Raw genomic sequence first — 27,875 nt, forward strand, 5'->3', positions numbered from 1 at the left:
TACTGAAAAGATTATAACTGAAAGGATTCGACTTCGCAATTCGACATTTTTATTATCTGAGAGTGTTTTTATGCCCAGAATTAGTATAGATACAGTAAATACTTGCTCGATAATTCACACTTAAAATTCTTGCCTAAAAAGTAAAAGTTAGTTTCCCATGGTTTACCTTTCAGACTAGTTATCATGCTGCTGTTTTGCAAAGGACCTCTTATGCTATAGTATTATTTGCATATAAAAGCTCCTATCATTTGAGACCACGGCCGTAACTGCACCATAAAAAATTTTATCAAAGAAGGCAACAGAAACTGTTGCTGCCAGCATTTTGGTTCATCCCAAATGAAAGAGCAAAAAACACAAGCGAAGCAGTATTCTTTCACTAGTCAATAGCTCACTGTGATTGCCCAGAGAAGAGGCTCAGTGTTGCCCCCACTCCACTATCACCTCCTGCCTCCAAGCGTGGATTTTCTAGAGCTTTATTGGGCCTCGGGCCAGCAGTCCTGCCAGCACACACAATGTAAAACTCTGCCTAATCAGTTCTGCACAGAACCAACTAGCTCTGCCCTGACCATGGTAGGGGGTGCTACAGCAGAGCCCTCATTGTTTGCTGTGGAAAAATCACTCTTTCATGCAGTTATAGTGAAAATTGTTTTATTAGCAATGATATTTGTGTGGGATACTAGATGTGTCGATGACAAGACAAATATTACAGATCACAAGCAAAGTGATATGGCTGCACAATGTGTACACAATAATGCAACTAACCTCTCTAACACCCCAAAGCCCAAACAACTGATTGACAACATTGTAAATATTATATAATACCAGTTTGTGCATTTGGCAGATGTTTTTATCCAATGCAATTTACATTGCATTCTGTAAATTAAATGCCATGCATTGGATGAAACCATCTCCCAAACATTTATGCATTGTGCATGTGTATTTGTATACATCTATATCTTTATCTATATATATATTAATAATATATAATAATAAATTAAATATTGTATATATATTTAGTAATAATAAAATATAAATATGTAACATTTAAATAATAATTATAATACGCACTTTACATTGCATTCAATGTTTTCAATTTAGTCAGATGCATTGGATAAATAATATATTATATTATATTTATGCATTGTGCATGCACACACATTTATAATATTTAATGTAAAAAAAAATGTTTAATGTTTTTTACAACTTTTTCTGTCCTGTGCATGTGGAGTGTCAGCTATGACATGTTACATCTGTGTAAGGCCTCCTTCTGTTGTATGAGAGGTATTGTTTCTTTATGTCAACCCTTAATCCACACTGTGACCCTTTTAGGGGCCCTGGTGTTATAGCCGGGGCTAGAGAAGAGGCAGTTCCTAAACACTGTTCCCTCATCGTGAGCTGGGACGGGACAGTTGTCCTCTGGGGCTGTTCTTGGAAATGTCATCATGTTCCCACGTCTGATTAATACACATTATCCCTTTCACCTCTTTTATGCCCTTTCTCCTCCAGTTTGAGACAATATATTTTTGTTTATATAACTGTAAATCAGATTTCCCACCAAGATATGGTCAACACTTTAACATCGCTCAATTAAAGATTCACGGCCATTATTTTAAGCTTTAGTGGGATGACCATATGCTGAAAGGGAAAGCAAGACAGAAATTTTTTTTGATTTGATTTGTCGTATTGTCTGCAGCCCCCTCCCACAATTCTGCCAGAGGATTATAGTGTCACCGAGAGTCACAGTCGTTATAAATACCCATGTGGCCTCTCGCTTTCCCATCAGAGAGGCTGAATGTCTGCAGGACATGCTCCTCATTTGTCTATCCGTGTTCTTTTATTAAACATCATCTAGAACTTTCACATAGATGCAGAGCTCATCTGTCACTTTCACAATTAAGGTTTTATGACAAAAACTACTGGTTGGAAATCAACGGGACAGATGATTTCGGACTTGTGAAGAAGGGCTGCTCTTCACACAAACTCTGTAGGTTATAGAAGCATTTATGCTTGGTTTTTCAATAGTTTCTGCACTTTAGTTTTTGGTGTCCATCCACAAAATTCAAAGGTAACACATCCTGAAGCTATTTTTGGTTCTTTTGGAGGTTCTTTCCCATCTCACACTCATATCCCTCCATTTTTGGCATCGCCTCTGAGTTGTCGCAGCCATGTGGGAGTTCCGGTCCATGTCTTTTTGGCGGGCTGTGTTCGCAGAGTTCTATGGCACCATGTTCTTTGTGTTTTTTGGCCTGGGATCAGCTCTGCGTTGGACCACTGGACCACATAACGTGCTCCAAGTGGCCTTTTGCTTCGGTCTGGCAGCTGCCACACTTATCCAGTCCATCGGCCACATCAGTGGTGGCCACATCAACCCGGCTGTCACGTTTGCTTACCTGATTAGCTCCCAGATGTCACTGTTTCGTGCTTTCTTCTACATCTGTGCTCAGTGCTTTGGAGCGCTTGCTGGAGCCGGTGTGCTGTATGGGGTCACGCCAACCAATATGAGAGGCAATCTTGGCCTGAACACGGTAAGAGGGTGTATTTGATTCAGTGAGCTCATTAGTTGAAATGATGCCTTGTTTACAAGTGCTACAAAATGACTGATCAATCTCTGAAACCATAGAGATGTCAAAATATCACCAGGGGACGTATTTAAGGAAAACCGTTTCACATAAACAAAACGGTGTACAATAAATGAATTTGGATGACTATTTTTATAATGTCAGTGTTGGTAGTTCTTTGTTAAGTGGATGTATATATGCTTTCAGCTTCAGCCAGGCATCAGTCTGGGAATGGCCACCACCATAGAGATATTTCTGACTCTGCAACTCGTGGTTGTGGTCTTCGCTGTGACAGATGAGAGGCGAAATGGACGACTGGGGTCTGCTGCCCTGTCCATTGGCTTCTCTGTGCTTGTGGGCCACCTGCTGGGGGTAAGATACCATTCACAAGGACTGAGATTCAGTCTTAAAATCAGTGGTTCTCTATTGGTTTTACCTATTGGCCCACATTTTACAATGCAAAGCGGCACTTAAAAGTCAACAAAAACTCCGGCAAGTAAACGTTGCTGCAAAACTTCTACATATGAAATAGACTGTTTGGAAAAAATTTATTTCCTAATACATGGAACAAACACGAGGCCAAATAGTATTTTAGTAATTAGCCTATTTAGCCTATTTAAATTTACATTTGTATTACTGAACATGATTTTATAAGTACGATTATTGGATCAAAACCCACCAGTTGAAGACCACTGACACTACTTGTTATGTACTTAAAAAACATTTATCTTGATTGTTATTTATTTGTTGCAAAATGTAACTTGACATCAATTTGATTGCAGATGTATTACACTGGAGCTGGAATGAACCCTGCAAGGTCTTTTGCCCCTGCTGTGCTTTTTAGGAACTTTATTAATCATTGGGTGAGCCATATTTCCAATGTATTCAGATGAAGGAATATTTTGCTACCTAATTCATAAATGTAACACTTTTCTATCTGACCTCTCTCACTTTTCTGGTAGGTGTACTGGGTGGGTCCTATGATCGGCGGCGCTATGGGGGCTCTGCTCTATGACTTCATGCTCTTTCCCCGGATGCGTGGCCTGTCCGAGCGACTGGATGTGCTCAAGGGCAACCGACCTCCTGAGGCTGAAGCCCAGCAGGAGACCCGAGGGGAGCCGATTGAGCTCAAAACACAAGCCTTATAAACACTGCCAGGAAACTTTGGATCCCTGACGCGACACATACGTATGATCTTTTCACACACGTTTCTAACATACCAACCAAGTTTGCTGTAGGGAGAATCACACACACTTCCAAAGGCAATCGAGACACTATGACCCCTTCCCAAGGACTATGAATGAGGGTAAGAAGAGGACTTCCTGTTGAGGACTGCGCTCTGTACCAGCAGGTATAGGGAGTGAGATCAGGTGGCTAACGCCGCTCAGGGGCACCTCTGTTGTTTCTAGTCTACTAAGAGTGAAATACACTAGAAGTGGACTTCTGCATGCTTTCAGGTTTCACAGGGTTTAAATCTCACACATTCATCTCAGTTTATTTTTTCTTTGATTTTTCAGAGAGGTGACACATGTACTATATTATTAGCATTTTGCAACCGATTTCTTAACAGTCGACATTATTCAGTTGTGCGTGTGTGTGTGTGTTTTCCAAGAGTTTCCAGTTTGGCTCTTTCATTTCCATGATTCGCCATTTGTTTTTTATTAATGCAATGTTCTTTTTTCTATCTCCCAAAATGAAGGAAACCTTCCTTTGAATCTTGGTTTAGGTGGATGTACACTCACGACTAAAAGCTTTATAAATCCTTTGGGAATTTGGATGCCTCGTTGAGCCTGCTTCAAACTGTTGTATTGTTTAATTGTAGCATAATTGCCCAGCATGCGTTTCTTGAAGAAAAAAAGCAGTCACACCATCATTTATATGAAATAATTAACGCACAAAACACAACTAGTCAGTTGTTATACAATAATGTTTAGCTTTTACCAGATTGAAGACCTTCTTTTTCTTCCCGTCATGTTTTAAAAACTTGTGTTTAGTACTTCCAATAGCATTATGAAGTACATCTTCACTGTTTCAGGCATTTTCATTGAACTTTTTCTGCCATAAATCTACATGCATAGATGTCCTGTTTATATTAGGGGGTTTGGCATTATTTTGTGTGTAAATAGCTGAACTAGACATATGCAATGATATTTTGTCTCAGGCAAGAGAGTATTTGTGTAAAAGAAATTATAACCTCACTAATGTGAGCGTAACTGGTTCCAAACTTCATGGATGGATTATGATACAATGACCATTACTGTTTTTCAAGGTAATTCAGTCAATGCTTTCCCTTAATTTAGATGATTGCTGAGCGACTGGGATGTCTGGATTTAAATGCACATTTATGTTCTTGTAACATTTGCATCTTATGGAATGAAAAGGCAATCGCTACATCCACCCTTTGCCTTTCTGCACTCTTTCCAATAGTGTCTTCTTATCCAAGATCTGACTAAAGGGAGACCACAGTTGTCTGAAAGATCTTCAAACCTCACCATTGGCATTTGTAAGCACACTCTTTTGGAAGACATTGAATTAAATGGAATTTCTACATATAAAGGTCAATGTTTACATGAAATATAGACATTTTGTGTTCAAAGTCTTGTGTAAATTGTAAAGACTTGGTTTTTGAATTTTAAAGCTAGCCAAGTTCAAGTTAGTGAATGTCTCTTCCTTTGCAGTTTTAAGGGGTGAGAGTGTGCTTAAATTTAATTAAGAATTGTCCATTTTTATAATTTCTAAATCAACACTAACATTCATTCAGTCAAATTATTATTATTATTATTTGTTTTAATCTTATGAAATATGACAGAATCATTTATTATGAACAAATCCTTGACTAATTAATACTCAGGCAAGAGTCTTGAATGGATTTTGATTTTATTTAAAACATGGGAATATGAACATTTCTTTAAAAAAAAAAAAATCTTTTATACCTGCTTTACAGATTTGGTCACATGTATTAAAAAAGAAAAATGGCAACGTTAACATTTTTCATAGACAACTGCGTAAGTGCTTTATACTTCTCTGTGGCCAGTAACGGGAATATGGTGAGATTTTCAGGTATCGATCAGGCGGGTGCATATCTAGCACATTTATCAGTTAGTGCTACAGACAGAACATCTGAATAGACGACAGAAAGAAGAATGTGTGGTTCTCCCCTACTGGACTAAATACAGACAGACAGGTACTGATGGCACCTTTTGAAAAACATTCCATTTGATATATTTTCATATTCAAAGCACTAAGATGAAAGCTTATATTTTACAAGATATAGAGCAGTATTGTTGGATGGCAAAAATCACAGTTGAAGGTAGAGAAACTATGTATATTACATTTCAATTTTTAAGACGTTGATGACTTTTAGCACTAAAGACTAAATACAGAAATGGTGACACAGAACACTGTAGAGTACGTGGACAGTATTATGTCTACATTTGACACAAAACCTTACTGTTATTTTGTGCACATGATATGTATTTTACAGGACTTTTACCCATTGATTATGTAAAAAGAGGCAGAGCTATATCATTTTGTGCAACTGGAGCAACAAATGATACATGGCATAGTAAAGCAAAACTCGCTAGTGATATGTAATTTAAAAAACCTTTTTAAAAACTTAAAAAAAAAAAATTGAAAAACAATTTTAGGTTTACTGGCCAACCTGACTTTAGACTCATACGAATACTGAATGTTGAATATGCAATCACACACAAGTCATGCAAATGAAACGACCAAATAAACTACTGTCTATATATGGAATATGGCACAAAACTAGTATTTGCATAGAGTTGAATAAAACCTATCATTTCTAAAAGGTCTAAAAGAATGCCGTTCTTTTACACTGCTATACATTTCAGCTCACATCTGTGTCTGCATCTGCAGACAATCCATTTCATTCAGGACACTTAGAGTAAATATCCATACTGGAATATGTTTTTCTGCATCAAATTTAAAGGAATAAAATCTTCTGGCAGACAAAAATGTATAACATGCTAAATCTATTTGGTCTCTCTTCATAAAACCACGTGATAGCAAATAATTTCCTGTTTCACTTGTCAGTTATAATGATACTTTCAAAAGTCGTCATAAGACTGAAACAGGGAACGACTTGCAAGTTTAGGTACTACACGCTAATGAGACCAAAGGTTCACCTGATTCTCGCAGAAATTTCATAAAATTTCATTTAAAAGTTGCTAGCAATCATTCACTATGATTACTGAGTTGAACACACTGTTCCTTTAAATTGCACGGTTAGTGTGTTTATGCAGGAGAAAGCGAGTGTGACACCGAGTTGTATACAATCCATGTGATAAAGACACCCGCTGCCCAATGATTCATGGATATGAATATAAGAAAAGTGCATTTCTTCTGATACACTTGTTTTGGGAACAAATTGGTAATGTGTCCTTTTGGGAGTTGTACTAGATGTCCTTAAAGCACCAAGCCATCTGATAACCTTTTTCCAGCAAGAACAGATGCTGTATCTCTAATTAAGATCTTTGTTAGTATTTTGACAAAACGATGACAAAATTCCCTCCAGAGCTTCCATGTCTATTTCTTCACTTGAGGGAGCTTGTTGCCTGTTATAGAATAAACAGAGTTGAGTAAAACAATGTTAATAAAGAACAGATGTGCGAATGTGTTACCAGAAAGTGATGCTGATACATCAGTAAACCTTTCTGTGACCGTGACTCACATTGGTGATTGGTAGAGTGGTCCTTGACCAGACATTTGCTCTGGCATATATGGAGGTGTAGACTGAGGAAGTCTGGGATAGGGCAACAGAATCACAATAGTCAGTGATTAAACAGCCATTGCAGCCAAACATTTACTTGGGTGCTATTGCTCTATACTAAACTCTAGTGAGCTGTCTACCAAGTTGGCTAACTCAAACTATGTTATCACATGTGCCCTCATTGGTAAAGCCACTCTCCACAAGCTCAGTGAAAATTAGCATTCAACATGGCAAATGTTCATTATAAAAGAATATATATATACATATACATACACACACTTTTGTTCAGCAAGCATGGAATAAATTGATTAAAAGTGATAGTAATGACACTGATAATTTTACAATAATACTGACACTGAAGACCATAGCAATGATGCTGAAAATTCAGTCAACACAGGAATAAATTACATTTTCACCCATTTTAACAATGCAATTATTAAACTGCTATTTAAAATTGTAATAGCATTTCACAATATTACTGATTTAAGTGTTTTTTGTTTGTTTTTTGATCAAATAAATGTATTCTTAGTGAGCATAAGAGACAATTTTTTCAAAAGCATAAAAAAATGCAACATTTTGCTATTCATTTTTGGGGAACATCACGATGTTAGCTTAGCAACGTGCTAATTTCAGACTCTGCGGGATACAGGATGCCTCAAAAGCCATCGATTACAATAAATCCTTCTTATTTAGAAATATAATCAGCATAGTGTCTTGTCCTACTTGTTCCATTCAAGCAGATAGATGTGAATGTGAATTAACATCATCAAAGCGAAAGTTTAATTATACTTACGGGGAGAAAATGGCCGGATTCCTGTGGGGGTAAAAGAGGTATTTTATACACCACTCAATAAAGACTTGTTAAAAAAATGGCAACAGTGTTTATATCTGTGGCTTTAACAATGATTTGATTAATCCAATACGCACATGTTTGGCCCATAGACAGTGGGCATAGGCTGCCCAAACATATCCATAGGGGTGTCTGGTGGTATGTTGGCGGTGGAGGAACGTTGGTCTCCTCTGAACATGAAAAAAAAATACAATTATGTGATAGACTTTGTCAATGCCTATTACAGTACCAGTTAAATTAACTGAATTAATTATCCTGTCATACTATATGTAGAAAAAGTTCTCTTAATATACCCAGAGTTGTTTTAACATAAAATTATACTTCAGTTTATAATATATTCAAGGTTTCTTTATTAATACCTGAGGGTAAATTTGTTGACGTCTTGAAAAGTGATATAAATTTACAGCAAAATATCTTTACTTACGGGTTGACTACTGTTGTTAGTTTGAATGGTAAGTAACCATCAGGATTGGGGGGAGAAGGCACTGTTTCAGGACACAAATGCATAATTTTTTTAACGTTTCGCTTATATTTAACACAATATATATATATATATATATATAACCTCAGTATACAGACATTGTCTTAAAGGTCTGGTTACACACCTGTAAAGAATTTCTTAAATACTTCGTTCTTTGGTAAGTCTGGATACACATGAGTGATGCAGTTAATGTCCCGTATGCGGTCGCCAAGGCCAGCTGAATCCAGATCTTTCTTGGTGAAGGGTTGGATATTCTGGATTTTCCTGCCTCCATCTGAGCAGAAAAACAAAACATTTAACTACAAATGATCACTAGATCAATACATTTGAATTAGTCTTGCTGATACTACATGGATATATATCCATCTGTCAGGCAAAATAAACTTTTATCTGTAACTTAAGGTAAAACAGATTCTTTATTTACGCAAAAGGCTCTTTCAGACTAACTTTATTCCTCAATACTTAAGTTAGACAAAAACAAAACTGTATATACCATTCAAAAGTGACAGTATTTTTACATTGTTAAAAAGTTATATTTCGCATAAATGTTGATTTGAGCTTTCTATTCATCACAGAATCTTGAAAAAATGCCATGGTTTCCAAAACAATATTAAGCAGCACAACCTTTCAATACTGATAATCTGAAATGTTCCCTGAGCACCAAATCAGCATGATCAGAATGATTTCTGAAGGATTGTGTGTAACAGTCTATCGAAAAAGAATAAAGGTAGGATGGGAACTTGGTTCTATGCATTGGTTTTTGATCGGAATTTGAGATGTGGGTGTTGCACTCAAAAAAAAATGGAGGAAGATGAACTCAAGCGTCCAGGGGTGGGATTTGAACAAACTAAACAATTGGAGAAAATAAATGAATCATAATTTAATGCAAATTTTAAACTGTAATAATATTTCACACTATTCCTATTCTACTCTATTTTTAAACACATAAATGTAGCCTAGGGGAGCATAACAGGCTTCATGCAAAAACATCAAACTTACCATCCCAAACTTTAAAACAGTAGTGCATCATATAGTATGAATATTTGAGACTTACTATCACTGGGACCCACATAGGCGATGGTGATGCCACCAATCTCTGAATCACTAAAGCGCAAAAGAAAGGTGCCGTTGGGTTTGTTTTGCAGGATGACATGGAGATGCTGTTTTCCAATGAAGCCAAAGATCAATCTGCAGGGGCAATGAGGGGCAGAAATCTAATTAGTCTTATCCATAGACTGTAAAAAAAAAAGATGGACGACACGTCTCCAATTCCTTTCACTTTAGAAAAGTGAAGCCAAAACATTCTCAGTATGGCCGCTGTCATCTTAGCCTGAGTCTGAGCAGTAGTGAGGTGGAGCCGCAGTAGCCCCTCACTGCAGAACACAAGATCCAGGGGGCGTGGTTGGTAGGTTTAGGGGTCGAGAGGTGGGAGGAGCTGGATCTCTATCCAACCACGCCCCCTGGATCTTTTGTTCCGCAGTGAGGACCATCTCTGGGGCCGAGATATCAAAGTCCTACCTAAACTCCCGCAGACCAAATCGAAAAATCACAATCATGACGCTACACCCATTTTATTTACAAATCAAATAACTAATTAAAAGCAAAAAAAAAGTATTTGAAGTGTAATTTGATTATTTAGTTTGTCTCACGTCACATTAGATTACATTTAGAGCGTCCAGCTACCTGAGGGTGATCGAAACGTCTTGTCTTCACTTTTCAGCGTTTGTGTGGCACACTTGGTCTTATCTAGTTCTCTTTAAAGTGAAAAGCTAACTGAGGAAATGTAACTGTACCCTTCACTCCAATAGTCTCTCAGGCATTTCTTTGTAAGATCCATCACCCCTTCAAACCACTGCCAGAAGGTGAAGTTTCGACCAGGCAGGACTTCCTGTGTTATAACAGAAAGAAATCACACCATTTCGCCAACCAAAACATCTGTGAATGTTACCTAAATTATGCTAGGGTCTCTAGAGACATGGATAAATTTGTTAAATTGGGCACAAATGCAATTTAAAGACACAACAGTATGTAAACATTGTCGGTATTCTAATAAAAGTAAAAATAATATGAAAAAACAAACTTACTATTCATCTGTCAGACAACACATGCTCATAATATTGTATAATAATGCACATAAACAAATACATGTTAGTGGCACCTTGTTGAACTGAGCCCAGGACACTGGCATATTGCTGAAATCTTCATTTATGTCTGGTTGGTCGAAGATCTTCTGGGCAAGAAAGTGAAGGTTGTATCTGTCCAAGCACCGCTGTGTCTGCACTTCAGACATGAATTTACTGCTAAGAGCTTCACACATCTTTTTCCAGGGCACACGCTCTGGAACGACGAACGGAACCCTGTCCTGAAATCATCACAGCACAGAGAACACATTGTCGATTTGTTCACAAAACCTTGAAAATGGCAGACAAGAGGAAAAAGACGTTTGACGAGGTTGTTTGAGATTACTCACAGGCTCAGAGAAGGCACAGTCCCATATGATGGTCGCCATAGCATTGATTTCCTGACTACCATGTACAATTACAACCACAGGGAGAGAGATTGTCTGGAAGATGAATAAAACAGTAAGTTACTGTAGTTAGTTACCTCACTCATACACACCAACATAGAAGTTTGTTATGCATCAGTCCCTCCAGGATTTTGCAATTGCACAATTTAGCGCTAACAGCATTATTTGAAAAGGGAATTATCTTAGAGGGAGTTGGCTCATCAAAATCCATAATTCAGTGCCTAAACAAATAAATCAATACGTTCAACTGTGCTGTTACTGTACTGCAGTGAATGCCTTTGTAAAGTGAGCAGGGATGGAATGGCCATGAACATTTTGGCCATAAAGGACTTACAAATTGTCAGTTTAATACACAAGTGTTAATAAAAGTTCCAATATGAGAAACAGAGATGGTAATATTTCATATTTTCAAGTGATTTTTTTTTTTTAATCATTGATTCATGGCATCACAAGATTTATATAGACATTTTTAATAGGAAATAAAAGATCCAAAATTAGCAACGCAGAAGGTGATATCACATATTTTCCAGTGAGAGATTGACTTGTTCATTGTCTTTCCACTTCCTTGTTTATACTTATGTTTCGATTGTGTGGGACAAAATGAAACTTTCTAGAGGTTTAATGCTGGGTTACTATTAAAACAGTATTTACAATAATGAATATAATGTATATTAGTCCTCTTAATGCTTGATTTCACAATTTTTATTTTATTTTTAGTAAAGCAGATTTATAAGTATTTCTATGCTGATGTCACCAGAGGGGAACAAGATCACAATTTCAGAATTTGCTCAAATATTTACAGGTATTTGTACTCTCAATGTCACTAAATACATAAGTACATGATGATTATAGGTGCGTTTTTACTGCAAAACAAAATTTTGACAGCAACAATTTCAGTCACTTTTGGGTAGCAAAAAAATCGTTAAAAAAAAAATCACGGTAGGACTGATATATGTATCTAATATTTGATGACTAAAATACGATGACTAAATAATAAACTTAAACAATCCATAGCATTAACATAAATTAGTGAAAGACGATGGGCAACCACCTGAATGGTATAAGGGCTCTCACAGCCAGTGATGGTTAATTCTGTGGTAAACAACAAAGCAAACTTTTCCTCCGTCACCGACTCAGAACCCTTCCTGTCAGCTCGTTTGATCTTCCTTATGGACTGAAGAGGAAAAAACAGCTCATTAAAGGGAAGGTATTTTTAAACCATTAAGTAAATATGGCAATATCAATGTTACAGTGAAATCAGTGAATCAACAGATATTACAGGGAATCAAAAATCAGCACTCTCAAAGAACACTTGTTTGTGACAAAGACCCACCATGTTTCTAAAGGTAGCACATGTGCTCTTGCTTGCAGTGTTGTGCTCTAAGATTGCCGTGCTGTTGATAAGTTCTCCTACATTTTCACTAAGTGGACCAAGACAGAGACAGAATGATTATAAAACATTTGCATATTTTATAAGTGTATGCTACACCTCTAAAATTGAAAATTGTATTGCCACTGTATGGTTAACAGCTCAACTGAAACCCTGATTCTGTTTGCTTATCTTGTTGTGCCTCCACTTCCTCTTTATGTCTGAGAACAGCAACAAAGGCTGTCAAATGTATGACATGTATAACAGCTTGTACAGGCAAAGTTTCACATACAGCAAAGGCACAAAAGTCACATTACAACATAATGCCACTTAAGCTGTAGATCGAAGGTGATATTGCACACATGAAACATGGTTCAGCAACATATTTTCTGTTCACCTTCAGTTTCTTTGTCACGTAATTTGTAAAATGACATCAAGATAATTAGTTCAAATTTCCATCACCTTTGAAAGTGCATAATAAGTGAAAAACACTTTGCAGTTTTTTTGCATCTGTGAATGACAGTCTTTAAAACTGTCCATTTATACTATCTTGTTATGAAATAATATGGTAGCACTTTACAATAAGTTGCAATTTTTTAACATTAGTTGCAGCATGCAAAAGGTATCATGAACTAATGATGAACAATACTTTTAAAGCATTTATTAAATTATGCTAATATTATTTACAAATACACTATTGTTCATTGTAAATGTTAAATATTATAATTTTAAACTACTCTTTTTTTTTATTGTAATTTATTTTAAAATGTATTTTATTCCTGTGATGACAAAGCTGAATTTTCAGCAGCCATTACTTCATCGTTCAAAGTCACATGACACTAGAGAAATCATTCTAATATGCTGATTTGATACTTGAGAAATATTTCTTCTTCTTCTCATTATTATTATTATAAATGTTGAAAACAACTGAACTAATAAATATTTTAGTGGAAATTGTGATATATTTCAGGATTATTTGTGATCATTGACCACAAAACCAGTCTTAAGTTGCATGGGTGTATATGTAGCAAAAGCCAAAAATGATAGATTTTTCTTTTATGCAAAAAAATCATTAGGATATTAACTAAAGATCATGTTCTTTTAAAATATTTTGTACATTTTCTTACCGTACATATATCGAAACAGTTTTGATTAATAATATGCAACTTTTAAGGCGATTTTCTCAATATTTAGATTTTTTGCACCCTCAGATTTCAGATTTTCAAATAGTTGTATCTCGGCCAAATATTGCCCTATCCAAACAATAATTAAATAATATTTTTTTTACTGTAAATATGGTCCTATGGAGATGTGTATGTGCGTTTTAAAAACAGACAGCATGCTTACTTGGGTACGACACCTTGTCTCGCTTGAGCCTCAGTAATAATCTGAGCCTTCAACAGGACAGGTTTCCCAGGGGCCATCTTCTCTCCCAGCAGATAGCGTACAGTGGTGGAAAACTTGGATTGGGTTTTGATGACCTGGGGAGGCTGCTTATCTACTACCAATGAACTGAGTTGCCGAGACAAAAAAATTACAATATCAATAGCCAGAAGAAAAAAGCACTGACATTATTTACATGATTGCATAATCATCTGTTGTGATTACAAGATGACTAAGTACGCTGCAATCTTATCTTTCTCAGATCTGAAAGAGGCCTACATACTTTTGTATGAGAGTCTGGAGCACATGTGCCAGGCTTTCCTGCAATGTGTGAAACTGCTCAACCACTCCGTGGTCTCTCTTCACCAACATGAGCTCCTGCCTCAGGTTACTATTTACTCCAAGCAACTGCTCACACCTGCCACAGAAAAAAGGAATGAAAACATTATTTAGGCCAAATAGTGCAGATTCCATGCGTGACATAAAAATTTGAATAAAATCAGTCAAATCAGAGGAACTGATCAAAACATCATCCATAGTACATTAAATATGAGTGCACTTGCAGAAAGGATAAACAAAGTTAGAGCTGCAATATACACAATGTGTATTGTCTGGTGAATTACAGTCTGTCAATCTGCTGAAATTCAAGAGGCACAAACCAAACACTCAAACAATGAAGACAAGTCTGTTGAGTTTTTTTAAAGAAAGCAACAGGATCTTATATCAACATATTTTAACTCCTCTTGTGTTCAAAGCCAACTTTTGTAACGGGGTCAGATTGCTCACAATGGTTTCCATTCAATTTGCCAAAAATGAAAAAGAAAAACTACAGATTCATGTAAAAACCCAATCTTTAGAAGAAATCTCTACTGTAGCCTGTCAGGGGTTTACGAATATAAAATATAAAAATTTTATATTTCCTATCTACTTTTATTGTGTTAGTTCTATTGGGGTCATATATATATATATATATATATATATATATATATATATATATATATATATATATATGTATATATATACACACACACACACACACACACATACACACATGCATACAGGGGTACCTCTCAATAAATTAGAATGTTGTGGAAAAATATATTTATTTCAGTAATTCAACTGAAATTGTGAAACTTGTGTATTAACAAAAAGCCACCAAGTCACCTCAACCTTCATCTCAACAAATTAAAATACTTCATAAGAATTTCTGGCCTTCTGGAAAGTATGTTCATTTACATGTATGTTCATTTTACATGTACATGTACTCAGTACTTGGTATAAGCTCATTTTGCTTTAATTACTGCCTCAATTCAGTGTGGCATGGAGGTGATCAGTTTGTGGCACTGCTGAGGTGGTATGGAAGCCCAGGTTCCTTTGACAGTGGCCTTCAGCTCATCTTCATTTTTTGGTCTCTTGTTTTTCATTTTCCTCTTGACAATAGCCCATAGATTCTCTATGGGGTTCAGGTCTGGTGAGTTTGCTGTCCAGTCAAGCACACCAACACCATGGTCATTTAACCAACTTTTGGTGATTTTGGCAGTGTGGGCAGCCAAATCCTGCTGGAAAATGAAATCAGCATCTTCAAAAAGCTGGTCAGCAGAAGGAAGCATGAAGTGCTCCAAAATTTCTTGGTAAATAGGTGCAGTGACTTTGGTTTTTTTTAAAAACACAATGGACCAACACCAGCAGATGACATTGCACTCCAAATCTTCACAGACTGTGGAAACTTAACACTGGACTTCAAGCAACTTTGGCTATGAGCTTCTCCACCCTTCCTCCAGACTCTAGGACCTTGGTTTCAAAATGAAATACAAAACATGCTCTTATCTGAAAAGAGGACTTTGGACCATTGGGCAACAGTCCAGTTCTTCTTCTCCTTAGCCCAGGTAAGATGCCTTTGACGTTGTCTGTGGTTCAGCAAATTCCTTGACACGTCTGTGTATGGTGGTTCTTGATGCCTTGACACCAGCCTCAGTCCATTCCTTGTGAAGTTCACTCAAATTCTTGAATTGATTTTGTTTGACAGTCCTCTTAAGGCTGCGGTTCTCACGGTTGGTTGTGCATCTTTTTCTTCAACACTTTTTCCTTCCACTCAACTTTCTGTTAACATGCTTAGATACAGCACTCTGTGAACAGCCAGCTTCTTTGGCAATGAATGTTTGTGGCTTACCCTCCTTGTGAAGGGTTTCAAAGATTTTCTTCTGGAAAACTGTAAGATCAGCAGTCTTCCCCATGATTGTCTAGCCAAGTGAACCAATCTGAGAGACCATTTTGAAGGCTCAGGAAACCTTTGCAGGTGTTTTGAATTGGTTATTTGATTGGCATGTCACTATATTCTTATTTGTTGAGATAGTGAATTGGTGGGTTTTTGTTTAATGTGAGCAAAAACCAACACAATTAAAATGTTTACATTTATTTTATACACAAGTTTCACAATTTGAGTTAAATTACTGACATAAAATAACTTTTCCACAACATTCTAATTTATTTAGATGCACTTGTATATATATTTGTCATGACTACTTGCGGTGACTATTTGCACACTGATGTGGAAAAAAGTACATATAAGTATATAAATGTTATCTAACATTATTTGTACTTCCCCTTTCTCTTTCTCAAATGGTTGTTAGGGGAAAATGGGTTTCTCACACTTCTTTTCAGTTATGTAGCAGTTTAGTAATTGAGATCAAAAAAAAACTACACAACCAAAAACAACCTTTGACAGATTTTTTGACTGTTAAACTGAAATGGATGAAGAATTTTCCCTGGCTGATTGCGAAAAAAGTCTCAATTTCAAGCAAGTTTTAAGTCCAATTTAAGGTCTCTTGTATTTTACATTTTAGAGTTTGACAAGTAACAATAAATATGAAAATCTAGTGTGGTTCAAACTCGCCCAAACACAAAACATAAATGATGTATTTATTGTATATTATTTTTCCTAATCAGCTTATGTAATTTTAAAACTATTGCATAATGTTCGGCCTATGCAGCTCATGGTGATACTGAGAAATGTAATTACATAGTTTTTTTTTTAAGAACATTTGTGTTTACTTTTGTGTGATAAACAGTTTTGGTACTGTGCTGGTTCACCACCTGACATCCAATTTGAATCCTTAAGCAAAAATAGTTTTCAATTAGATACAATTCTCTCCGTATTATACATTTAAAAAAAAACTTGACTAAATAATTCAAAAACTGTTTAATAATAAATAAAACCAGTAGAAAGCAGTTGGTAGAAAACATTCAAGAAGAGAAAGAAGTGGTGAAATAAATACTGTGATCATGAAGGAACTATTTGTGGCACAGAGCCCACTGTAAAAAAGGCAAACGAGGCCAAAGTAAATAAAACAATGAAAGGAAATCAAGTTAAGGGAAATTATTTAGTTGATACCATTCGTGGAGTAATACAACTGAAACAGAAATGTCACCATGTCTGAAGAGGGCCAAGGTTGTCATCAAAGTGCAAGCCAATGGTTGCTCGGTGCTGTTCCCATCTCCAGGACTTAATTCGCAGAATAAGACTGGCCTGGCAAAGCTCCAGAGCACACACAGCCTCTTGAAGGAGCTGCATGCGCTTCTATAAACACACAGACATAAACAAACAGTGAAAAACAGCGCCACTGCATCTCCGTTTTCTTCACTTCTCTTCCATGTGACAACCTCTTTGTGATGCATTTAAGCATTTACCTTTGCACAGACTGAATAGTTGAACTCAAGCTGCTGTATGCGATTCTGCCTAGTGACTAGATCTGAATGCTGTGGATCCAACTCATTTTGACCTGTAGGGAGACAAGAAAATTTTAATTAGATATGCTGATATGCATGTTTGCCTGTGTGGATGTCTATTAAATCATTATGTGAAACTGTATCCTTTACAAAGTCCTTTACATAATGTCCTGATTATGATAACTCACTCCAGTGGTTAAGAACAGTTCACTTGTGTGGTTCTTCATGATGTTCCTTTTATGTTCACAAATTTATGTAAATCAATAATCTCTGGGTATCACCTACTACAGAGAAGTACAAGTGGTGTTTGCTTACTATATTGTAAAATTGCTGCAAGTGTCTTTTTCACCAGATATATGAAAAGGAGTCAGCAGATTTGCATTTGGGTCTGTCAGTATAGGTCATCAGGATGGGGTTTGACTCGTAATGTTCATAAATCTGTCATAATCTAATTGTAAACACATCTGAATAGGTATACAGTGTTTGAAAGAGAGTGAATTATCCCCTAATTATGTCGAAAAGAATCTCTCAATGAAGTATTATTCACTACTAGGTTAACTTTAAGTATGATTCTGAACATCTCTAAGCGATGTTAGCAAGAGCCACTCCAGTGATGAATCCTTTACAGATGTTCATGTCATTTATGGTCCGATTTGCTTTTAGCTTTCCTTCCCTTTCACTTCCTTTTCCTTTTAGGATGACTGACGTACAGAAAGCATATAAAAAGCCTTCTGACTGTCCAATAAAAAAAAAATCACTTCTTATTTTGCTGTCCGCAGGAACTAGGGTTGTGATATCTCAGTACAGATTTTCATCTCCAATGTATCATAATAAGCACAGTGTTACTCCTGTGATGAATTTTATGTTTTTTATTATCTATAGGCTCATTATGAGGAAAAGCGCACACACAAAATTAACAATTTATAAACAATACATTTAAACATTTATTAAATATTATATATAATCATATTTTTATATTACAGACTTTTAGTTTTGGCATGTGACAATCTTGATAATTTAATAAGCATATACAAACAGGCTGATTATAAATTATTACTAATAAATATAAAATTAATTCATTAAATGTAAGATAATAAAGCAATAATTCAGTTTAATCTAAAAAATCTTCTAGAGGAACAAATTATGACATTTTTGAGAATAACAAGAGCTATATGATGGACTGTAAATATTAGGAAATACTGAAGGCTATCTGTCATGCACTTGTAGATGAGACACTCATAAAGATGATGATAGTTCAATATAACGTTTAATCACAATCTAAAAAGATGAATATCAATACATACACAGGGTAACACAAGCTGCATGAAACAATCTAATAGCCAACAAGGACTGGTACAGAGAGGGAAACTTAAGTAGGGAGACTAACAAGGGACAAACAGGTGAGGATGAACTAATAATGATATAACAAGAACAGGAACAGGAACATAAACAAATGTGGCCACACAGAACTAACTAATGAATGAGAGAGAGAAACAGGGCCAATGAACACGTGAGGGATGAAAAACACAACAAAACGTCCAAAGGGGTGTGACACAATCGCACACGTCCAATTCCAAAGAACTGCAGTTTTTCCAGTACAGAGACTTTCACATATATGCACATTTAATCTGTCTTCAATGCATTTCATACAAAGACTACTACACAAATACAGAACATTTAAACTGATCATTCATATAAATTAACTTTTGAGCCTATGCATTTTACTATATTTTGCATTGATGTACTGTGACATCAAATACTTGTCGAAACTTCAAATCAAGGCTAGACTTGTTTGAAGCCCTCATGTCGGAAACAAATATTTACACATCTGCTGCTCTAGGGCTTGTCTTATTGCGTTTTTCAATCTGGCATTGTTTCATAGCTTTATGTTAACCGTGTCAAGCAGCTATGTAAACAGAAACGTTGCATGGACTGAGCCAAGTGTGCAACCACACAGGGCCTTATGCCTGACCTGCAAAACTGCAGCTGTTTTATATAAGGAAAACCAGTCTCCAGACTCTTGGCTTATATCGAAATCCTAGTTTTGTGCTTCTAATTCGTGAATGGTGTATTTTATTTTATTTTATTTTTGTCGCCACGATTATCATATATCACGCAACACTGACGTCTTACACACTCCATTAAGTAATATATATATATATATATATATATATATATATATATATATATATATATATATATATATATATATATATATATATATTTCCACAGCTTGTGAGAAAACAACGGCTCTCTGTAGTAAATGCTTCTCCATGTGAAACCGTGCAGGTGATGAAGATTTACTGCTGATTACAGAACCGGTTTTACTGACAAGATATGCACTACATATTGCATGCGTTTTATCATGCAGCCCCTATCGTATATAGCAAGTCGCACAAAGAAACTGAGTTAAGAATTTTTGCCCATATTGCCCAGCCCTAGAGCGTCATCTATAAGAAACTTGCTAAGTAAGATCATTAAGACACTTTTCTTTTTAAATGTGATTTGGAATAACATGTATTGTCAAAAGCGCAATACAAAACAATGAGTACTGTAAAAGTATTATATGATGATAAGCAGTTCACAAATACCTTGAACTTAATGAATAGGAGAAGGAACCAATGAAACAGCAAAACATTCATTAACATGTTATAACCTAAAAAGTGTTTAATACATATGGAATTAATGACCACCAAGCAGCACTTCCTCCTTTGTTTTCAGTTAAACAAACACCTTTTAAACAGTGTGGGTTTGAAAATGTCTTTTATACCGAGTGCTTTCAGCAAGGCAAGCTTGGCCCTGTGAAACTTCAGATGGATGGATTATTTTCAAGTGATTTAGACTATTTTCATCTTCATAAGAAGATGAACACCAGTTAATTCAGTCCAGAGTGAAACAGTAGTCTTACTGTTATGTAAAAAACAAAACAAAAAAAAACTCCTACCTTGCATCGACTCCATTTCCTGTTTTTCCCAGTTCAAATCCTCTTGAAGCTGATGAAGTGTTTGGCGGCAGTTCTGAATTTCCAGAACTTTGAGCACCAGATTGTCCACATCAGTCTTACCATCCTCTCTTGCAGGTTGTGGGGTGCCATTGGTAGCTGGAGGACCCTGAGGAATTTGCTGGAAGGGTGGGAAGTTGGATTGCATACCCTACAAACAAGCACACAAACACCCAAAGCAATGACATAGTGGAAATTGACATCGTCTTACAAAGTTAAGATTGCTGTAGCATTATTCTAACACATTCAAAATACTGCAGAAAAAGGGTTTTATGCCTACCACCTGTGTTAATAAATGTCTTTCTTTTCTTAGAATATCTCGAACTGTCCTCACAAGTTGCATGGGTTGTTGCTGGAACACACTCTGAGAAGCAGTTACATGAGGTTACATAGTAAATAGTCAGAAATACAAACAATGTCCTTTGTCACAACATGTGTCAACATGGCAGGCTGCCAAGAGTAATAAATACAGAAACATCCCACATGAAGATCATATAGACATCATACAGGCACAGACCATATCAGACAGTAAAAGTCTTGTTGCTTGTAAATTAAATAATGAGCTTTTATATTGTTACTGTATTCAACCCAAAGCAAATTATTAAATATAGAAAATATAGATTTTGTCTAGTTTATTTTTTTCCCACTCATGTTTAATGTTAGAAATGTTAGTTACAGAAACCTGAAGAGAAACTTTATAAATTCAATTTAAATTTACACAATAATGGACCCCTATAAAACCTCTTGCATCCCACTTTAAAAGTTGAAAAGTCTTTATTTCAATTGGTTTTATATGTTACAGTAGCTTTAAACCAGCAAGAATCATGAGGATTAGGAATATTGGTTGTGCAGACCAAGTTCCGGCTGATATGTTGTAGTTTGACCCTCTCCACCACGTTAGGATTGTGTTGGGCCACCTCCTGCAGCAAATGCACCATCTGATCCAACAGCCTTCGGGCCTGAGGCTCCTGCTCCATGTTGTCTACATCAAAGTTCTCCCTGAATCAAACATTACACAGACATAAGATTTTTATAGCACCGCTGCATAGAGTTATCCTTGGCAACTGTCACAAACTGACATGGAACAATGTCTTTCAAGTCTAGTTTGTCCTGCGCTGTTCTTCAACCGTTATCCTAATTCTAATTATGATGAGAATTGATAATAATAATAATAATAAATGAATAAATGATTCAGCTCCCTGTCACAATTCCTAAGCAGTGTAACTACACTAAATAGTATGCATCAGAGTATAGTCACTCATATTGCAATTTGTTTTATTTAGTCACCAGTACATAAACGTACATTCAGTCATTTGAGCTTAAAGAAAAACCTTCACGCCTAAAGAAATGAACTTTTGACATGTTTAAAATCATGTACCCTCACATGACTCCAGTCATATCAGTAGTGTAAATAAGGTTCTTTATGTAACAAAGACAGGATCACCTCGTGGAGGGCGCCATATTTGAATTACTACGTCCTCTTTTTCCATGACAATTCCTGGATAGGACTTATAAAGTGCCTAAAATGTCCTGATTTTGGCTTTTTTTTTTTTTCCTCTATTGCTGTGCTCTGTACAGTCCTCATACATTATACATATTAACCTGTATTAGCATTGACCATTCTCTGTAGATCCCACCTTCTCACATGCCACGACTGGTCGATTATGTACAATGCCTGCATGCTATTGGGCAAACTACTTTTCAGTCATTACCTTCAGCATGTATGAAAATATTTATGAATATGCCTAATACTACTCACTTCTCTAAATTTCAGACACTTTCTTTATGGAATAAAGTAATCATGGCTAGCTGTGAATAAAGCTTTTCTACACTGCCGTCGATCTGTGATGTTGTATTCACATTAAAATACAAAGCATGCATTTTATTTGTGAGAGTGATGTCATACCATTTCTGTTCCTCTATCCAGCTGGCCAGATAGTGCCTGACGTCCAGAGGGAATGTGTCTGGGTAGAGTTCATTCAGTATCTGAGTTGACAGGAACTGTAACTGCGGGGTCATTTGCGCCCACAGCGCCATAGTGTGCAGGCACTACAAGAATTTAAAAAAATAAATAGATAAATAAATAAATAAAAAACATTTCACAGCTTTACCACTGCACTGGAAAAACTAAATTTTCAGTTCTTTGGAATTGGAATTTTTCAGGGATTGTACAATGAGGAAGATTACTCAACCATGTGCTGGCTTAAAAAACAGCTGTAGTCCATTCAACATCTTTAAACAGTGAACATATCAGTGAAGCATCAAAAAAAAAAAAAAAGAAAAGACATTAAAAAGTTCACAAAAGTCTTGTGAACAATCAATCAGTTTAGCTCACTTTGTAAACAAATAATTCCACTTGGCTTCAGAAGGCTTGGAATAAATTAGGTCATTTAAAAAACTTTAATGGTGCTTGACAGACATAGTCTCTATAAACTCTCAATCATTTTGAAGGTGATTCATGTTTCATCATTTATGAGGGTGCATACATACGTATTCAAAAATTCACACTAATGCTCATGGCTCAACGTCTAAAAAGAACTAAAAAAAACCAAATTACTGAGTGTCTAACAAGTTTCCTATTCTGAACAAATTCGATTGAAACTCTAAATTCTTCTATGTAAAATCAATGTCATTGTGAAAAAGGTCATTAATAAATAGCATCAGATTGCTGGATAAAATAAATGAAGAAAGTCCAACCTTTTATACTCTGTATTTCAGACTAACAGAGCAGGGTTTGTTACTAATGCTCTCTGTGACTTTTGTTTGGACAAGGGAGAAAAGACAGTATGCCTGCCTTATCTCTCACCAACATAAGGGGACAGAAGACACTGTGTGCCACAACACGCTTGACTAAACAACAGCCCGGCAACCCAACCATCACTAATATAAAAGTTTACTTACATGCACATCATTTATCTCTATGCTGCATTGTGAGTAAGTAAGAACATATTTAATATGATAATGCTGCTGTTTAATAATTTTTTTTTACAGGATCGTAATGGAACTTTATTTTTATTTGTATGTATTTCTGTATGTCTGGATAAGACCAGTGAAACATAAATTGTTAATTTTCAGAATGGAAAAAAAACTTAAGAAGCTTAAACCCAGACATAAAGTAAAGTTAGGTTAATGTGTTAAATGTGTTAAATAAATGTAATGCGGTTAAACATACTTAATTTCATGTATTATAAATGCAATAAAAACACAATATATTTAATATAATAAAATCAAATGCACTTTACATACAAATACCACTAACAGAAATGAGATCACACTGTTAAGATTCACTAATTCTAGTCTAGTAGAGTTGCCTACAAGCACACATGGTGTGTAAGATTTAAGCAGTAAAACTGAACTGATCCAACACGAAAGCATGCTGGATCATGTCTTCCATAACTACTATTGAGCCACTTCTCACTCCAATTTTTTTTTTAGCAAAATTTTACAAATCGTCCATTTAAACTTCACACATGAATGAAAATTCTCAAATTAAATATTGATATTTCAAAGAACACTGGGGTCCAGACAACTTTGGGCTCCCATTATATGTACAAAAACAAATCTTCCCTTTAAACTACAAGGTAAACACAAATAAGGAAAACACATAAAACGAAGTAGATATGCTTAGCAGTAACCATCTAAATAGGTAGTTTGTAATTTGTTAAAGCTTGTTTTTTTTTTATCTAATCAAATATCAATTTAGCAGTTAAACAGGATGTTTCTCAATAGGAGCTGCACTGAACCAGGCAAACTGTAGTATAATCCCATGTCATTTGTAGGACTCTCGAAGACCTGTCATAAGGTTCGTTAAAATATGTAGTTTAACCAGTGCACTGCACAAGAAATAAGTAGGCAGTGTTTCTGTAGTAAATTGCAACATATTAATCAATAGATTACTCACGAGTTTCACATTCGCTGTAAAATCATAGGGCGTAATTATATGTATCAATTTTTTTGTATATAATATATAATCAAAGATAAGACACTGCCCAATAAAGCTTTTTTACTAGATAGAAGGGTGAAAACAAATAAATGTAACACAAGGTGTATGTTTTTCATTCACTCAAGCTCATGACTCATCCTGTAATTGGGAATCCTTCTGTTCTAAATAAAATTTCCCTTAGATCCTCTTTTTTTCAGGCTTAACTGCTTCATGCCAACTAATAGACAAAGGTATTGGTGCAGCGTAGGTGAAAAAAGGCCACACCTATGTGCATAGCAGCGAACCTAACATCTGAACATAAATCATTAAAGGGAAATAAGTCATGTTACTTTACTATACAGGACAAACAGATGAACCATGGAAATGTATCAGATGACAACCGCCTGTTAAACTTGACCACTGTGTTGTTCGGGAGTGTTAGATTGCTATTGTGTGAACACCAGAAGCTGTGCAGGAAAAACAGGTCTGATAAAAATAAACGGTGCTTAATTCTGTAGAACACATACTGTAAGAAAAACTGTAACATCTAAATTAACTGGCTAAATTCAAAAGTAAAATATTATTTAACATCACTAAATCAAGCAAAATGCATTGATTTACACAAACACAATTTTTTTTTTATGGGTTAAATCAGTTAGAAATCAGGTTCCCACTTTCTACAGTGTAGAACAACCGAAATAAATTAATATAAGAGGATCTTATAAGATTAAATAAGATGCCATTTTCATAGAAGCAGGGTTTTATGGCTCCTAAATAGTTGTGTAGCAATATAAATAAGTCTTGGTGCTTTGCTTTTACCGCTGCAACTTAGCAGGTCATAGGCAAAGGGTCAGAAGCTTAAATCTTCCATAACTTGTAACTGGTTCTCTCTCTCTAACATAAAAAAACGTAGATAGAAATATTTTCTTTTTCAGCACTGTGTTGATCTTTATGTGATAAGCGCGGCAAAAAAAGGCCATAATATCTGAATCTTATTTAAAGACCTCATTTGAAAATGAGTTTTAAAATTAGTAGAACATGTGTTAAAAAGTTGCAATGTTGTTTAAATGTCTGTCTGGTGTTTTTAATATGCTTAAAGAAAAAAACATGTGCAAATCCATCAGCCAAAACCACTGCTGAACATTTTCTCTGGAGAGTCTCAAAAATCTCTACACTCTCAAGAATGCAGTTTGGGTGGCATGACATATTCAGGCCATTTTAAAGAAATTATTTAATGGGAAACACTTTTAAATATGTCATTTTGATTAGTGAAGATGAGTTTTAAGGGATACAATTTGTGACTGCAGGAGGGCATAATAGATTTCCAATTTAAGTATTTGCAGAGAAAAAATGTAATTTGAAACATTTTATGTCTTAAGGTCAATTCACACAGCGACAACAAACGCAGACAGGCAGCAACAGACACTTTGTTGGGTTCAGTCCGATCAGTGTGTAACCCCTGTTGGAGCTTGTTTTCACCAGTTGAGCAATGCTGAATTAGTGTTTGTCAGGTCGTGGAATGTCTAAAGTGTGACATATATTTGGGGATTGTCTGCACTGATCGATGTCTGTCGGTGCAGTTTGAATTGGCCTTTTTTACCACAAAGACTGCTCTTTCATAGTCCTGTTTTGTTAAGACATCATCCTGGTATTAGATGACCTAGAAAATATTGGGACGGTAAGCATCTAAAATAAATATGGAAGTGAAAGCTCTGATAATTTGGTTTTGGAGAAATCTGATGAGAAGGGTTTGCGTTCACATTAAAATCTCTTGTTTGATTAGTGATTTTTTTTTTTCTTAAAAAGTTAATTGTGTAATGGACAACCAAGCAATCTTTCAGCATTTCACTCAGAAAACAATGCAATTCTCACAACAAGCCAGCCTTACACTGAAACCGAGACAGCAGTTGGCACCAGACACTTGGAGCACTCGTCCATTTTATTTGATCTCTTTATTTGACTGGATTGATAATAGTCATATCGTATGGCAGAAATGAACAAATGAACAGAAATGAACAAACTCGTAGCCCTTTTCACTCATCTAATTATTGTTGATACTACTTGAAATACTGTGACTAATAACACAAAAGACATGAGCAAACAACTTAAAAACTGAGAAAGTATTCATTATTTCTTCAGGCTACAATAGGGAAACACTATTTTTAATTTGGCAGAGAAATGTGCATACAATCTCTGTTTCCTAAATAAACTTTAAATGAACCTTTATTATTTATTGCATCATTGCAATTAATCATTGCATTGCATTCTAGATCATGTCCACATCCCCGACAAAAACTACCCATTAGTAAATTGCATGAAACTCAAAAACTCTAACAATGACAGACAGAACATTGATTTGTTTCATCTTATCCACTTTGCACAGAAATAAACACTGCACTAAGCCTTTTTAGTGCATTTTAAAAGGCTACAGCAAATTCATATAATATTTATGAAAAATAACAGCATGGGGGTGTTACATCCCAAAGTATAAAGTTGACACAAGCAATGTTCCAACAACAGTGAGAAAGGTTTACAAAGAACAGACGACTCTCTAGTGCACAAAGAAGGCCTAACACACCAATGCCACAAGCAGCCTATGGGGAACAGAAAGTAGGGCGTGAATTCGTGTTGGCGCTAGTGCTTAACACTTAAGTATTTTCCAATATCAAGTGTAGGCCCTTGTGCTTAACACTTAAGTATTTTCCACTATCAAACTAAAACATACATATATTACGTGACATTAAGCACAATAATATGAAAGTCCGCTACGTTCTAGCCACATAAGCAGACCTTCCTCCCTTGCTACTTCCAGTAGAGTCAAATACAGGAAACTTGTTGAATATCTGAATTCTCGTGATGTCCTCGCGTATTTTGTCATGGAGTATCGTGGCACAAATATGGTCATGTCATTTAGGTGTCGTTTAAATATGCTAACATACATATATAATGGTCTAGCTAAACCGACTTCACAATCATACTGAGATTAAATGGTTTTTCTGGTCGCCCGCTACGCTCGACAGCGAATTTTCGTGTACAGTAGCGGAAAGTGGGCTATTACAAAACTCATGTTTCCTCCTTACAAAAGCGATAAACAAATTCAGGTCGCGATAAACTCACCGTCCGTGGTTTATATAGTAAAAACACAATGTTGTTAGAAAATAACTTACCTGATTTCGACGCCAGCTCTTTAACACACGTAAAGAGATATAGAGTTAAGTCTGCGCCTTCCGTGTGCGTTTGTTGTTTTTTTTTCTTTCCACCTACTTTCACTTTACACTGACACTGAAGCTGCTGCTGCCTATTGGTCATCCTGATGCAGCTCT

The 27,875-nt window shown here is 35.8% G+C and overlaps 2 protein-coding genes across 3 annotated transcripts; one reads left to right on the forward strand and one right to left on the reverse strand.

The window, feature by feature from the left end:
- Positions 1 to 1,184: 1,184 nt before the first annotated feature.
- LOC127944788 (lens fiber major intrinsic protein-like) lies at positions 1,185 to 5,133 on the forward strand. The gene is made up of 4 exons (XM_052541049.1): positions 1,185 to 2,525; positions 2,766 to 2,930; positions 3,341 to 3,421; positions 3,521 to 5,133. The coding sequence occupies exons 1-4, from the start codon at positions 2,166 to 2,168 to the stop codon at positions 3,704 to 3,706; spliced, it is 792 nt and encodes a 263-aa protein (XP_052397009.1). The 5' UTR covers positions 1,185 to 2,165; the 3' UTR covers positions 3,707 to 5,133.
- A 285-nt stretch (positions 5,134 to 5,418) lies between these two features.
- On the reverse strand, positions 5,419 to 27,863 carry LOC127944784 (signal transducer and activator of transcription 5B). Of its 2 annotated transcripts, none has more exons than XM_052541036.1 (21): positions 27,720 to 27,863; positions 22,537 to 22,679; positions 21,485 to 21,629; positions 20,914 to 20,994; positions 20,574 to 20,781; positions 17,591 to 17,682; positions 17,332 to 17,480; positions 14,187 to 14,321; positions 13,868 to 14,032; positions 12,485 to 12,572; positions 12,203 to 12,325; positions 11,095 to 11,187; positions 10,783 to 10,986; positions 10,418 to 10,512; positions 9,679 to 9,812; positions 8,749 to 8,898; positions 8,568 to 8,628; positions 8,221 to 8,313; positions 8,087 to 8,107; positions 7,255 to 7,326; positions 5,419 to 7,138 (listed from the first exon to the last, which is right to left on the reverse strand). In XM_052541036.1, the coding sequence occupies exons 2-21, from the start codon at positions 22,665 to 22,667 to the stop codon at positions 7,045 to 7,047; spliced, it is 2,334 nt and encodes a 777-aa protein (XP_052396996.1). In that variant the 5' UTR covers positions 22,668 to 22,679; positions 27,720 to 27,863; the 3' UTR covers positions 5,419 to 7,044. The 2 variants fall into 2 exon arrangements, with proteins under 2 accessions (XP_052396996.1, XP_052396995.1); XM_052541035.1 differs by having other exon boundaries at positions 20,911 to 20,994.
- Between the last annotated feature and the right edge of the window lie 12 nt (positions 27,864 to 27,875).

The sequence above is a fragment of the Carassius gibelio genome, chromosome A23 (genome assembly GCF_023724105.1).
Source record: "Carassius gibelio isolate Cgi1373 ecotype wild population from Czech Republic chromosome A23, carGib1.2-hapl.c, whole genome shotgun sequence".
In the NCBI taxonomy this organism is placed as follows: Eukaryota; Metazoa; Chordata; class Actinopteri; order Cypriniformes; family Cyprinidae; genus Carassius; species Carassius gibelio.